Source organism: Pteropus medius, unplaced genomic scaffold (assembly GCF_902729225.1).
Source record: "Pteropus medius unplaced genomic scaffold, Ma_sr-lr_union100, whole genome shotgun sequence".
NCBI classification, from domain to species: Eukaryota; Metazoa; Chordata; class Mammalia; order Chiroptera; family Pteropodidae; genus Pteropus; species Pteropus medius.
Genome location: NW_024343578.1, coordinates 2,196,544 through 2,211,882, shown reverse-complemented (window position 1 = coordinate 2,211,882; position 15,339 = coordinate 2,196,544). Strand labels below are relative to the sequence as shown.

The following is a 15,339-nucleotide window of genomic DNA, read 5'->3' as shown; positions in this document are numbered from 1 at the left end:
GCCATAGAGGATGTCTTATGACTGTCTGATGCATTCCCTGATGGCCAAAAATCTTTCAAAGGTACATTGCGGTTCAACTAAGCAACTATAAAAATTTAAACAGCACTTGCCAAAATATGGAATCGAAAATCTCAATGGAGTAAATGAATCTAGATGAAATTAGAAGTTCTTTTTATTGTTATTGGAATATTACCATAATTATAATGTTTATCTTGACCAGTAAGAGCTCCCTGAAATTATATATTATCAGCGGGATGAATGGAACTGCAGTGCACAGATATATCCTTTTGGAAGGTGGTTTACAGCTTTATTCCTTATAGCCAGCTAAACAAGGCATCTTCCATTCTTGCTTTAGGACACGTGAATGTCACAATGTCCTACATTAATGCCATACTGGCACAGTATTATGGAAAAGAATTACCACCTGCAGAGTTCTTTATTTCTAATGTATAGATTTTGCTTACCTTTCAGTTTTCATAATGATCTCCAGAACCACTTTCTTATAAAAGACTATTTCCTACTCGAGCTTCTCTCACATTTAACTGGCCAAATCAAATTTCCACATGTTATTTTTGCTTTAGACCTGATGATCCCATCTATTTGCTTGTCTTTAAACATTTTTGTACTGTTTTGATTCAGGGAAGAAGGGATTGTAGTTTGGTAGGTGAGAAGATAAGTTTGACAAGGTTCAGTGCCTGCCTTTGTCACTTTCTAAGCTTTGGCCTTCAGTAAAACAACCTTCATGAGCTTCAAGTTCCTCATCTGTATGTGGGAAAAACACACAGGAAGCGTGAAAATTACACAAAGTTATGATTTTTGAGCTACTTAGCACAGACCCTGGCACATAAACAGTGTTTCTGCTGCTACTATGATTACTAACTTATTTAAGTTGAGACTTTTTGGTGGAAACTCTGAAGTGCATGAGGGGAAAAAAAAAAACTTCTATCTGCCACAGAAATATTGCACTGAGAGCCAGCCATGAGAGTTGCATGGTGGCCTCTGGTGTGTCTTTATGTCACTACCTTGAAGCAAATGGTATTCTTTACTGGCAGCATGGTAGCCATTCAAATCTAACAGTCAGAAGCCTGAAATAAAAACTTTAAGAAGTTCACCACATTACCGTTTTTTAGTTTATAAAATAAACACCCTTTGGTGGAACTTTAAGAATATATTGAAAAGTATCAAACAGAAAAAAAAATAATCACTTACAGTCCCATCACCCATCAGGAAGCCACAGCTTGTTTCCTTCTTTCTGTCTTTTTTCTTTGCATTTCTTTGTATGTACGTGTTTTTCTTTTTTCAAATTTGTAATTGTGTTGCCCGTTTGCTTTCTGATCAAGCTGCTTTTCACTTCTTTATGACATTATATTGTGAGCATTTTCTTGGGTCACTGTATTTTGTGATTTTTCTTAAATGGCTGTATAATATTCCAATCTATAGGTGCATCATAATTGATTTGATTGCTCCTCTGTATCTGGATATTTAACTTGTTTGCAAGTTTTGATATAAATAATGCTGCAGTGAATTTTCTTGTATATTAATAATAGATCAAGCAACTCAGCACCTACTACACTGGGTGCTCCTCTGAGGGATTACACAAACTCACTTATCCTTACAATGGCCCTGTGATGAAAGTTACTATCATTTTGCCCATTTTACAAAAGAGGAGACTGAGAAGCAGAAGTTAAGTCACTTTCAGAAGTCACTTGAGGAGAGAGAGGAGGGCTCCAGGCACATGGAGACCCCAGAGTCCATATTCTTCCTCACTTCAATGCTCTCAGAGGCCTATAGTGTGCACCAGTTTCTTTAAGATGAATATCTGTACGTGAAAGACAGTTCAGAGGCTCTGAACCAGTCTTCAGGGCTCTTTATGCATATGAAAACATTGCTGTGCCAATTCATAGCCCTCCAGCAGGAGTGGTATATGAGTGCTTTTATCCCTGAATCCTTGCAAAAAAATAAAATGATTTACACTGTTTTAAATACTAGTAACGACATTGTCGCTCTCAGTGGGGGGAAATATTATTATTGTTTTAACTTGCATTTCCTTGTGAATCACGGAATTTTACAGTAAAAAGAGACATAAGTACCCTTAGGTTCTGCCTTTGCAACCGAGAGACAAGGAAGCCTGGAACTCGGGAGCTTGTGCAGCATGCTGCCCTAGCAAGGAAGCCCAGCCAGCACCAGAGCCCGGACCTGGATGCTCAGAGGCAGGGGGCCCATGTGGCAGGTGAGCCGTGGGCAAATTTCAGTTCTACCCCCAAGGTGGGGAGGCTGGTGAGAAAAGCTAAGTAACCTGGTGGACTTCTTTTCCTCACTTACCTCCCTGGAGATGTTAGGAGTCAATGATTTACTAATCAGTTCTTATGTTTATTGAGTTCACTGTGCACCAGGCCCAGTGATAAGCACTTTACATGTGTTCTCTCATTTCATTCTTGAATCAAACCAGGGAGTGAGACACTGTTACCATGATTGTTTTGGAGATGAGCAAACAGGCTTGGCTATTTGAAATCATTTGCCTAGGTCACATGGGCAGGCTCATGGAGTTCCTTTCTCACCCAGGCAGTAGAGTTGCAGTACCTGTCTGTGTATCTGTATAACGTGTTTAGCACAATACCTGGCAAACAGTAAATGTTCAGTAAATGTTTGCTGTTACTGCTGGTTAAGGGACCTTCCAGTGTGTGAGCATTTAATAGCGAGGGAAGTCTTGAAGCTTCAAGAATACCCTGGGTGATGACAGAAAGGAGCTGAATTTTGAAACCTGTCTGCTTTAAATTACTGAAGTTGGGGGGGCGGGGAAAGACTGATATGATTGGTGTGGTTCTTTTGAAAAGGAAAAAAAGAAAAAAGTTGCTCTATTTGCATTGAAATGTTCCCAGAGTAAAGGCATCCAGGATTCTCTCAAATGTGTATTTCATGTATTTTAAAATAGATGTGCGAGACCCTTTGTAAGCACACTTGATGCCATAAAATCTAGGTTAACTAGTTCAGTGATATGTGTCTCTCCCCTGCTCCCAATCTTTAAACAAGAAAGAGGGCTTCTATGTCAAGCTGGGGTTTGGTCTGGAGACAGTTTGCTCGTTGAGATTGGCCTGGGCTTCATTGTTGCCATGCTGCTCTGTTGGCAATAGTTATGAACCATGTGGCATTTGGAATGAGACGAGGTGGCCATTGAGAGGCCTCCTGGATGTTGGTTTACATTGAGGCTGGGAAGCAGTGGGTGTGACTGTTTTTCATGCTATAATGACACCTTACTTCTTGAATAGGAAAGGTTGCTATTATCCCGTGGGATCTGTGAGCACTTGGAGAACAAAGAACTCAAATCCAAATTTGCCTGTGGGTTTGCAGTGGAGCCATTATTCGTGGCATTACACACTAGAAGGCGCCTCAGGGCACCGGGGCCCTTCCTTTCCCATACCACCTACTGAACAGTGACCCCTCCCCCGCTCCCCCACCGCCTTCTCAAATGGCCCAGGAAAAGAATGGATTTTAGAATTCTCTCCATCACTGCGATGCACCATACCTGGCAATCTTTCATTTCTAAGCCCCCATCCAGACCCCCAGCGATCTGAGTCAGGTCGGAGGTCCTAGCGCCTCCCTGAGTATCTTCCTGCCAATAAGTGATCCAGCACTAAGTGCTCGTCAATGGTGAATGGCTGGGAGGACTCAAGGATACGTATAAGGAAAAACAGGCTCACAAACAATACTGCTTATTAAAGTTTTCATTCATTTATATAAAATATTTATGAGACTGACAATAGCGATTTAGAAAACTATACTAACACCTTTAGTTAGGTTCAGTTAGTGCTGAAAAAAAAAAAGGAGTACTACAGTAATCCAGTCCTTTAACATGCCAGTTATCTCTTGGCTGTTAAACAGTGTTGATCTTTCCCTGTCTCTTCTGGCTTGATTTCATCATTTTACCCCATCACTTTTTCCCTGTGATTAGTTGAATCAGTGATTTTATCGTACTCGTCTCCTATTTGAATTACTCGCTACTATGCAATTATCCTATCGTAGAAAGTCCTATTTTCTCCCCGTCAGATGTCTGAAGTAAATGTGAAACCTAAAGTGGCCTGCCCATTACATAACCTCTGTCATCTGGTTGGTAATGGACTATATGTAACTTTTTTTTTTTTCAGGCCAGCAAATTACAAATAACCTTAGCTTCAGTAATTGCCATAACATAATGGTGCCGACATTATGGTAGCATTTCTTAACTAATATTTTCTAGCACGTTTTAATGTCGTTGGTGGTTTAATAATTTTTTAAAATCCACTCAGAGGCTTGATGTAGCTTGTTTTAACTTAAAGCCAAATTGAGTTTGATGTAGTGATGCTGCTCCTTGCTTTTGTGCATAATGATTGCGCCCAAAGCATTATGTCCTCATGTCTTTGTTCAAACGTATTCATGGGACCAAGCCCTCAATTAATGTTGCTGAGCAGTTTATCAAGTCGTAAGTCCTATGAATAGACAAGAAATGGAATCAATTTGCTTTTAATTCATTAACATTTTAAAGGAGGTATTTCACATGCTGGACATGGAGGAAGTGATGGTCAGTCCTCTGCCAGCTGAACACTCTCACTGGGCCGTTCCTGAGTGACATCTGGAAATGCTCAACTGTGTCACAGGTCAGAGCTCATCTGAAATACTGATGGGAGGCACATTTGACACAGCTCGCCTTTCTTCTGACTTGCTGATGGCGACAAACTCTTTTCCCTGATTTGAGGGGAGGGAGAAGGCAAAAGATGTGCTTTCCATGGATTTGGTTGTGTGGACAGGCTGCCCAACCTTTCCTTTGTCTTTTAAATCCGAGCCTCCACTGGGTGTAGCACAAACCATTGCTCAACTGAAAGGATCATCAGAGGCTCCAGGGATCTCCAAGCAGGCAGAGCTAAGTGTGCAGTTGGAGGAGAACGTGTCGGAAGTAACTGAGCAACCCCGGGCTTCTGTGATTATAGGGATGTACTTTTAGGACAGATTCCAGCACAGCCAGGGGAAAGTCATGATCCTGTGACTTCAGAAAGGTCCATATGCTCCAGATGAGCAGCACAACCTGAAAAAAGTAGGTAAACCAAGGAATGACAAAAAGAAGGACTTTGGAGAACTTAAAAATTTACACTAGGATTCTCCAAAATGGTTTTCTAGGGTGGGTTCTCCAGAGTAGTTATTGCCTTTGATTGTGTGGAGCAGCCCAAGGGGTGGGCACTGCCTTCATCACACTGATTTGGGCCAAAATTGTGTCTTCCCAGGTATTCCTGGTTTCAGAGCCAGGTACTGATCCATATGGCCTTCATTATTGAGCTCTACAGAGTTCAGGCCTCCACAAACTTAAACACATTTCACAAGGAGGGATGGTGTCTATTTCGGTAGCATATCAACCAAAACATTAAATATTTTATTTGCAATTAAAATTTATTTCCTCCTCGAGATAGTTAATTAGAAGAGTCTCCAAGAGCAAACTTCAGTGGGGATGATGAAGAGACATAAAAAGCATGTCATAGCTAAACTTAGTGAAAAGAGTCTATTGTTTTCAGACCTGGGATAAGATATTAAAGACATTTTGAAAGTACTTTGAAGCTCATACCTGTAAATAAATTTCATCTTGTTTCACTTATTTTCGATTTACATTGATCGAATGATAAATCGAGCACTCAAAAAAGAGTATTTTGCTTAAAAATAAACATGCTTGCTCCTTGGGAAAAGCTGAAGAAGTAGATTATATATGAAGTTCCCCCTTCCTATAGCTACCTGCTGTTCATTGCAGAACCGATTCCCATTATGGCTGTACTGCGGAAAGTAATTGCTGTTGTACAGTAATTCAATTTCAGTGCATTCACGCATCAGTTCACCGAGAGGGGTTTATCTGGAGGAAACTGGGACTTGAAAGCTTTTTATCGAGAAATTCCACATGCAGCCAGACGTTTTTCCTAGGTAACGAATATCAGCATTTGCATTTAATAAACATTTACTTTCTCAGAAAGATGGATCTTTCCCCCTGCAGAAGAGATTTATGCCTGTCTTCCAAAAAGCTAAAGGGTACTATTAAAGCAACTTTCTCTAGCTGTTTTTTTGACTGGCGTATGTCTACATATGTATGACTATAAAATACATCTCTGTTTTTATGTAAATATATAGGCTGAGGAATGAAAAGCAGGGTGTACCCAAGGAAAGCATGCTCTGTACCAAAAATATATGCTATAGAAAGGATTAATTAATATCTACAGACTATGTGAATATTTCTGGTTTAAAAACCATCTATGTCTATAGGCGTGGTGAAAATTGTTGGCGAGACGTACTTTCAAAAAGACATCATTAAGTTGGAAATGAAATCAACTATTTTGTTTATAAATTTCTAAGTTAAGTAAAGGTTCTTAGACAGAACTAATTCTCCTTTTATGAAATGGCTCTTAGATCATAAGGACTCTTTAGATATTAAGTCCAAAATGAGCTGTAGAAGTTTTAGGAGTCGAATATACCTAACTTTGCTAGTATGACCTTTAGTTCTCAGCCGGTAGAGATGACTATACATATCTAAAAGATTTTTTGCCTCGTGTTCATATCTGATCTCATTTCAAAATTCAAAACTTTTTCCTCGAAAGAGGAGTAAAATGGTTTCAGAAAAAATGTTTTAAGTCACAACTAAAGAAGGAAGAGACTATTATTTTTTATGTTGCTGTATCTTGTAGTGTATTTGCTTTTTTCTTCCTCTCTCTCTCCCTCCCTTCTCCTCTTCCTCGATCTCTCTCTCTCTCTCTCACAAACTGTATTGCAAAATCTCATACATATGTGTAAGAAAATTTAGAGCAAAACCTCAAGCCAGAAGAAACAAAAAATAGCAACAATCTAGATTCACCAGTTCTGATGAGGTCAGCGAACCATTCTTGGTTAATGGTTGAGGGTAAAACCTCATGGAACTGCGTGGTCTTTGTAGATTTTACTCCAAATGAGGTTGGAGTTTCTGCTAACATTCTTTGGATTGTATCAATTTGAGCCTCACAGAGAGGCCCAGAATTGCTGCTCTCCCATCCACACTGAGAGTGAGCAACTTGCCTGCCTCCTGAGGGAGATGAGATTCCTGCTAAGGGATGAAGGGAGAATCGCTGGACATTTCGTATCTGCCATTTCATCTCTCATCTCCTCAAGCTCTTTCTTGTCCATTAGCCTCATGTATTAGCAGTTGGGTTGGCTTGGTGAGCTGTATCTCAGCTTTCTTGCTTATTCTGGAGATGACTTATAGGAAGGATTCTCTGTAGAACCACTGCACTAAACCTTCCCCAAGTTCATGGATTTTAGTCCCATTCCCAAATATTTGATTAAAAGTTCTCCATTTTCAGAGCCTTATGGAAGACTTAGTTTTTCGTTTTCTATGTAACTCACCTTAACCATGTTTACTTTCTTATGCTTTTTGTTTTGTTTTGTTTTTTAACTGATTACACAGTAGGTGCTTATTGTGAAAGAAAAAAGAATGTGAAGGAAATGATAAAAGAGAAAGTAGAGATCAAAGCACCAAGAGGTAGTAAAAGGCAAAACACTTTCCAATACCTTTTGCTTTTGAACATCTTAATTTCTATTCTTCCAAATGTTTTTTCTATTTGTGCAGGTGTATAAGATATGCGTGTGTATGTGTGTGTATGTATATGTATGTGTATATATATATGTGAACTTTTAAAACATTGGATTATTCTTTCTTGTGACCAACTTTTCTTTCTTTTTTTAATTTTACATGTTGTGGACATCTTTCCTTGATAATGAATATATATTTCTATTCTTTTACATGACTGTATGATAGTCTTCTTTCTGGGTGTTCTAATCATGCAATTCTTTCTTGATGAACACCGATGTCATTTACAGGGTTTCACTATTCTCAGCAATAATATGGTGAACTCTCCTGCAGAGAAACTTTTGTCTATTTGATTTATTTATTATGATGTATTCCTAGAAGTAAAATCAAGGCTTTTGGTACCTTGCCAGCTTGTCCTCCAGAGAGCATCCACCTGCTTGTGCTCCTACCTGTGTGGTTGGAGAGGCACTACTTCACCACTTCCCTCTCGACATTTGACTATTGTTAATTTTTTACTCTGCCCATCTTACAGGATTTTACTTTATTTCTTTAATTACTCACTGTTTGGCATGGTAGGTCTTTTCTGGCTGGCCACTTGCCCTGCACCAGGGTTTGAAGCAAATCACAATGTCATAGAGCAATGGTATCAGTACCACAACACAGAGAAAGCCCAATGCTGGCTGCTCATCATTCCACAGAGAGGTGCGTGGACCAGGCACATGCTTGGACACCCTTGGACACTCTACCCTCTTCCTTCCTGGAGTGTATCATAAGAACAGCCTGGTGGGTGGGTGAGGGGTGTGTGGACATACTGACTTATCGCCGAGCTGCCTAGATTTGGGGTACCAGTTGTTTGGAGGAGTTGTCTGGGAACATGAGTAGCTCAGCAGCTGAGGATTATGGTACTGGGGTATTTCAGATCCCCCTACTGTGGGAGAAAGTCAGCAGTCCCATGAGACTTTTAGCTTGGTGTAGCCCCTCTCACTGGAGGAAGACTCCATTCCCAGTTGGCTCATGTTGGGGCACCAGACAGAGGGCCAGAGTTACTTGAGTTCACTTCTTATGGGACTATGTAGGAAAGTTGACTGTCTTTTTTATAGGTTCATTGATCATTTATTCTCCCCCTCCTTCTCTTCTTCTTCTTCCTCCTCCTCCTCCTCCTCTTCTTCTTCCTCTTCCTTCTCCTCCTTCTCTTCCTCTTCTTCTTCTTCCTTCTTTCTTCTTCCTCTCCTTCCTCATCTTCCTTTCTCCACTCCTTCCCCTTTTCCCCCTCCGCCCCCTCTCCCCTTCTTTCTTTTTCTTCTTTAGTAAACTTCCTTTTTATACCCTTCCCCACCATTTATACTCTGCTATTTCTTTTCCTTCTCCGAGCTTGTCCTCACTCTAGCCCAAATACCTATTACAAGGACTGAACCTAAAGTTGAGTGCTCATTAAACATTTGTTGACTGACTCACAGACTGTCATCTTGGAGTCAGGATATTTTAAAGTTAGAGTGATCATGGTCACACCTTTTCCCTTTGACCAGAGAACTCCTGAATGATGAAGGGGAAAGAAAAGGATTTGAGCTTAACTGCAGAGAAACCGTGGGCCTCATGGGCTTTCCAGAATCCTTCACCGTCTGTTCCATGTAAATGAGACATCTGTTTGTTGCCCCAAGTCAAGCTGCCACCTACTTAGACTCTAGTCATGGGATTCAGCCCAGTCCCTCCCCATGCGGACTTGCTCCTAGAACTGGGTGAATGGGGGAGTTGAAATGGGCCGACATCAGGCCAGCCGCTCAGAGCGAAAATAAAGGTTAATGATTTTCATACAGGGAGACAAATAAAGATTTTTTCCTTCCTTCCTTCCTCCTTCCTTCCTTTTTTCCCTCCTTCTTTCCTATTTGGTTGGAACTTATGAAGGAAAACTTGATTCCTTCATAGAGGAAGGAGGAGGAAGTTGGTGTTGTGAGGACACGACTTAGCAAAATAACCATGAACTCCTTGGTTTTCTCTGTGCCTGGCTGAGTGATCTTTTGGTCATAATGCATAGGACAGACTCTAGAGCTAAGGTGTGTGCCTCCAGGCTTGGCAGATGTTTCTCTTCATGTGGCAGATGATAAGAAGCTTACTTGTCTCATTACAAGAAGCGAACCAAACTGATGCTATGAGCAGGTTTGAGAGGCTTTCCATAACTTTGAGAGTGATATCATGAAGTAGAATTTTGGAGTGATGCTGAGAGTAGTTGCCAAACTCTTTCCCACCTTCTGGGCTTAGAGTTGTCCCAGCCGTAGCATGGCTGGGTCAGGGCAGTCATCTAGAGCCCTATCCCACCTCCGCTAGCATTGTCTATGACAACATCCTGCTTTATCCCTTCATACTCATTTTGAAAGAAGTTTTACTTATTCTGATAATCTCAGCGTTGACTTGCAAATTGCCAGACTCTGTCCTGGAATCTCAGTGTCATGAGGGCAGTGACCATGATGGTCATGTTTCCCCATATATCCCCAGGACCAGGCAGGGTACTTAGTCTGTGAATGAACTTTCCATACTGGTAACGATGCTGTTGTGGGATAAGCACCCCATGCTTGGAAAGACCATCTGGTCACCAGGACGCAGGGTCTCAAGCATTTCTTTTGTGTTTGTGCCTGCCCTACCCACTATTCCCCACCAAATGATCTATTTCTTCTCTGCCTCAGAAATGAAATTTGGATTTGGTTTATTTTGTACAATGATGAGGAAAAAATTGCTTTTGAATCCAAAGTGAAATGTCATTTAAAATCATATTTCCCATTTTCATTGCCTATTTTTCTTTCCACAAAAAAAAAAAAATCTAGTTTTGAATTTGGTCATAATGCATAGACCAGACAGAGTAGACCAAGCAGCCTAGAGAAGAGAGGCGTGCGGCCACAAGATCGTGTATGAAATTATAGTACAGATCCCTGCCTTTAACCCAAGTAGCAATTATGCCCCATCAGGAAGCCCACACAGAGATGCTGGGCTCACGCTGAGGTGTTCTGATGGCCTCACCCACTAGAGGTAGAAGAGCGAAGGTGGAAGATATGCAGGACATTATCTGAACCTAAGTGGATGGGTCGGAAGGGGCAGAGGGAGCTCAACACAGTAGTATTGCAACAAGGTGCTGGTTTCTGTTCTGACTTTTCATAACATTACATATTTATTTCTACATGGCAGACCCAGTAGAAAATAATGCCACTTAATTTGTACTCGGGCGAGGCAAAAGAAATATTAAAAGGTTTATGGGTGGGAGGAAATTATGGTGAATCACTGAAGTGTGACCATCAATAGATCTAAATGACAGAATAAAGTAATCATCATCATCATCATCATTATCATCATCATCATCATCAAAGACCACTGGCTATAATTCTATAAGTTACTGGCAACAAATTAAAGGTTTTCAGAAATATTTTGAATGCATAGTTAGTATGTTTAACCAAGGATGTGTTGGTGGCATCAGTTGTCTTATTTTGGTCTTTGCTCAGTTTTCTATATAGAGGTAACGAACAGCTGGTCCTGCAAACACAGGGACATTATTTATGTTTTCTAAATTAAGTTATGAGGGAAAATGAAAAGGTAGTTAGGAATTCAATGACATTTCATTTATACTGCATTCAGCGGGGGATGACAGCCCTTTTGAGTAATCAGGGTCTTTGTTAAAAATCAGTTAAGATATTGTTGATTGCACACCCCAAGCTGTACTGGCTGCTTGAACAGACAACATATCATATTTTGTACCATAAGGGGCAAATGTGGACATTTTCTTGTGTGTTTTTTAATTGATTTTTTGCATATTGGTTGGGGAGGAAAATCGTATTTTTGGGAATATACTTAGAAAACATCCCTCATTTTATGATCCCAGAGCATCTCAGAGCATTTGAGCCCAGTGATCCCAGAGCATCTCATCACTGTTTGATGGGCTTTGTAGAGAGGAAATTCTCCAGGAAGCCCATGACGGCCATCAGAAAGTAGACTCTCCTCTTGGTCACAGTGGGGAGTTGCTTATCAATATCCCTGCTGGCCAGTGAGGAGAAGACTCCTTCCCTCCAGTAGGTGTTTCTGTAAGAATTTCAGGCAGGGCAAAGGTCTTGGCCCTCAGCGCTTTCACTAAGAGATGACCAGGTGGGTGCCAGCTATAAGGGCCCATGGAAGTAGACCCAGGCAGAAGCATGGCCAGGCTTGCAGGGGGCGAGGCCTGCAGGCAGCTGTTTGGCCAGCTACACAGTGGCCTCTGTTAGAAGGCTTGAGCCGCCGGGCACCCTGTCTCCATGAGGACTTTTCCAAAAGGGCTCAGTGCCTGCCCTCCCTTGCTCTGCTGGGAGTCTGTAATTGCATTCTCTGTGGCCATGGTCTGGGAACAGTGATTCTCATTAGGAAACCAGAGGTGGCCTCTGAGGTGAGCCGTGGTGGACATGATTTCCTCTAGGGAAGTTTGTTCAGCCCTCTTCACTTGGCATAAATGAGCATGGAGTGGAGCCCACGGCAGTTCACACTCATAGGAATTGCTTCTGTGGGGAAGTCAGAATAAAGTATCTGTATCACTTCTATAAACCTGTGCTCCCCAGGCCAGTCTTGGCCATAGACTGGTTTTACTGGATCCATGTGGGCTTTGAGAAAAAAAAAACACCAAAAAATGAAATCACATATAAAAATATAAAGTGATATAAAAATATCCTGATTTAAAGCTTGAAAAATTGAGAGGTATAGCCACCCTAGGCCCCATTCCCAAATGGCAATAACCAGCGTGAAATACCTAGTTTGCTGATTTCCGTGCTGTTCCCTAGTCATTTATTTTGCCCCTCTGGCCCCAAAAAGCATTGAGTTTGCAACCCCTGGATTAGTCAGATCAGGGCTACAACCTCTTTTATGGAACACAGTTGAGTGGCAGAACGTTTGAAGTTTGAAGCTCATAAACAGGATACTCACAGTTTTTATATAATTCACTCTGCAGAAAGTAAGCTAGAGTCATTGTCATTGTCTTCATCATCATTGTCGTCTTCATCATCATCACATTGTTGAGTGCTTCTCATTTGCCAAGCCACTGCGCTATGCTTTACATATATTATCTCATTTAAATGTTACAACCTTGTGAAGCTGGTTTAAAACATTTCTTGGCTGGGAGTAGAGGAAAGGTCATTCACAGGACACAAGATAAGAAGAGAGCATGGGATTTCTCTTTATTTTTTGAGAGACACCATATAGGACTGTTTTTGAGATTTTCTTCTCCTTTAACATTTTTGGATTTTAGCCCTTGTTTTAGGCTCTTACCCATAAGAAGTCTTATTTATTTTGTTGTGTATTTTTCCCCATCTCCAAGAAGACCTGATCTATGTAAATAATTGCCAATCTGGTTTCCTTTACAGAATCAGGAAACTAAAACCATAGTGATAACCTTTCTTACAAATCCCCTTCCCCAGCACACACTTTCCTATGAGAATGATGACTGAGACAATATCTCTCATGAGGAGAAGGGGATGAAAAATGCTCAGAGTGATTATATTTGATTATGTGGCACTTATCTCTCTGTGCAGGCACCTTACAGAAAAAAAAATAATTCATCAAACTTTGTTCAAGTAAAAAGAGCATTAAGCCTTCAACAACAACATCAAAAGCTCACCATGGCAGGAACAGGACAATAAAGGAGTTATTTTAGCAGAATTAACAGGACGAAATTAGCCCCATACATCCTTCCTTTTTATCACTGTGTGGTACATTTACATATTTTGAAATTTCACATTTGCGTAGTCAATGATTTTAAATTAGATTCTCACATTTCCTCTCTGATGTTTGTCATGTGTATAACTTGTCTTATTAACTGAGTTATTTGCATTTAAAGAATAGTTATCTAATCAACAGCCTACCCCTGAAAAAGTTACCTTTGCAATTTTTTAACAGTTTTAGTGAGTCATAATTTATACATGATACAGTTCACTCACTTAAAATGTACAATTCAGTGTTTTTTAGTACATCCACAGAATTGTATAACCATCACCCCCATGAACTGTAATGATTAATGCTGCTATGAACATTTGTGTACAAGTTTTTGCGTGGACTTGTTTTCATTTCTCTTGAGTATATAAAGGAATGGAATTGGCAGGTGATGTGGAAATTCTATGTTGAACTTAATGAAGGACTGCCAGACTTTTTAAAAGTGGCCATACCGTTTTACATTCCCACCAGCAATATAAGAGAGTTCTGACTTCTCCATATCTTTGCCAACACTTGTTATTATTTGTCTTTCTGATTATAGTCATCCTAGTGAGTGTGAAGTGGTATCTTATTGTGGTTTTGACTTGCGTTTCCCTATTGGCTAATAATGTTAAGCATCTTTTCATGTGCTTATTGGCCATTTGTGTATCTTACTTGGAAAAATGCTTATTCAGATCCCATTTTTACATTGTGTTATTTGTGTTATTATTGAGTTGTAAAAATTCTTTATATATTCTAGATACTAGTCCCTTATAAGATATATGATTTGCAAATATTTTCTCCCATGCTATGGATTGTCTTTTTATTTCCTTGATGATATCTTTTGCAGTACAAAAATTTCAATTTGACAAAGTCTTATTTATCTATTTCCCATTCTTGCTGCTTGTACTTTTGGCATCATTTCTAAGAAATCTTTGCCTAATCCAGGGTCACGAAGATTTGTGCCTATGTTCTTTTCTAAGAACTTTATAGTTTTAGCTCTTACATTTAGGTTTTTGCTCCATTTTGAATTAATATTTATATATGGTGTGAAGTAAGGTTCCAACTTTATTATTTGCATGTAGATATCAATTGTCCCAGCATCATTCATTGAAAAATACCATTGCAACTCAAGGAGAGTTCTTTTCAGCCCTGACATTTAATCAGCTCAATGCTATCATATGAAGAGCCTGGACCATTATAGCTGTAATCAGCATAGCATTGTAGTGCTGACTCTGACAAGCATGTATTAAGCACTCTTCATGTGTTATCTGAGTTAGTACTTGCAACCCCCATCTGAGTTGTGTAGAGTTATTACCAGTTATTAACTCATGTTCTAAGTGAAGCAACTGAGACCCAGTTTCTTATTACTGGTATTAGGTAGCTGAGATTCAAACCTGGGCATTCTTACCTTAACCTTTTTACTGTAGTGCCTCTCCTCAGGTTTTTAATAAGATCCTGTAAACGGTGGTTGCCAGGGGCCAGGAACCTGGCTGTGCACTTAAGGTGTATCATCTTAGCACTTTTCAGAGTACAAAGTTCATCAGAATAGCCCAGGAATGTTAAAATGAAGATTCCATTTCAGTAGTCTGAGAGTCTGCATTTCCAAGGAGCTTACGGGTGAAGCTGAGATGCTTCCAGTCAAGGAATCATACTCCATATACAAAGGAACTAGCTCACTGGTTCTCAAACTTGGCTGCACATTGGAACCATCTGGAAGCTTATCACTATAAGGCCTGTCTGTGTGTGTAAATGCTCACCCTGCCTGCCCTGTCTATCCTTGGCCACAGCTGCTTTTACTATTCTATCCACTTTGTGAACTGTGAGCTGTGTCCCATGAAATTGACAGCCCAAGACTTTGGGATTGGCCACTGTCAGAATTAGACTGTCAGTTACAAGGAAGAAATGCAGGCTCCCTCCCCATATGGAGTTTATAGCCTATTGGAGGAGACAGATACTGAGTCAGAAGTTAGGGGAGTGGGGAAGGCTTAGAGGTGGGAAGCCCTGGATGCTCAGGTGGTCCCCACTCCCCACTGAGGAGTGATGAGGAACATACCCCAGAACCCAGAAGATGGCAAACAAAGGGC

At 40.5% G+C, this 15,339-nt stretch overlaps 1 protein-coding gene across 4 annotated transcripts in view; it reads left to right on the top strand.

The window, feature by feature from the left end:
• The window catches only part of CACNA2D3 (calcium voltage-gated channel auxiliary subunit alpha2delta 3), a 793,860-nt gene that overhangs the window by 164,501 nt on the left and 614,020 nt on the right, over positions 1-15,339 (top strand). The window contains exon 1 of one of the 4 annotated variants that reach the window (XM_039867423.1): positions 2,207-2,230. The exons of the other annotated variants lie outside the window; for them this stretch is intronic. Coding sequence (XP_039723357.1) covers positions 2,222-2,230 — 9 coding nt within the window. The 5' untranslated portion in view covers positions 2,207-2,221. Of the gene's footprint in view, positions 1-2,206; positions 2,231-15,339 lie in introns of those variants that run through there. 4 annotated transcript variants of the gene reach the window in all.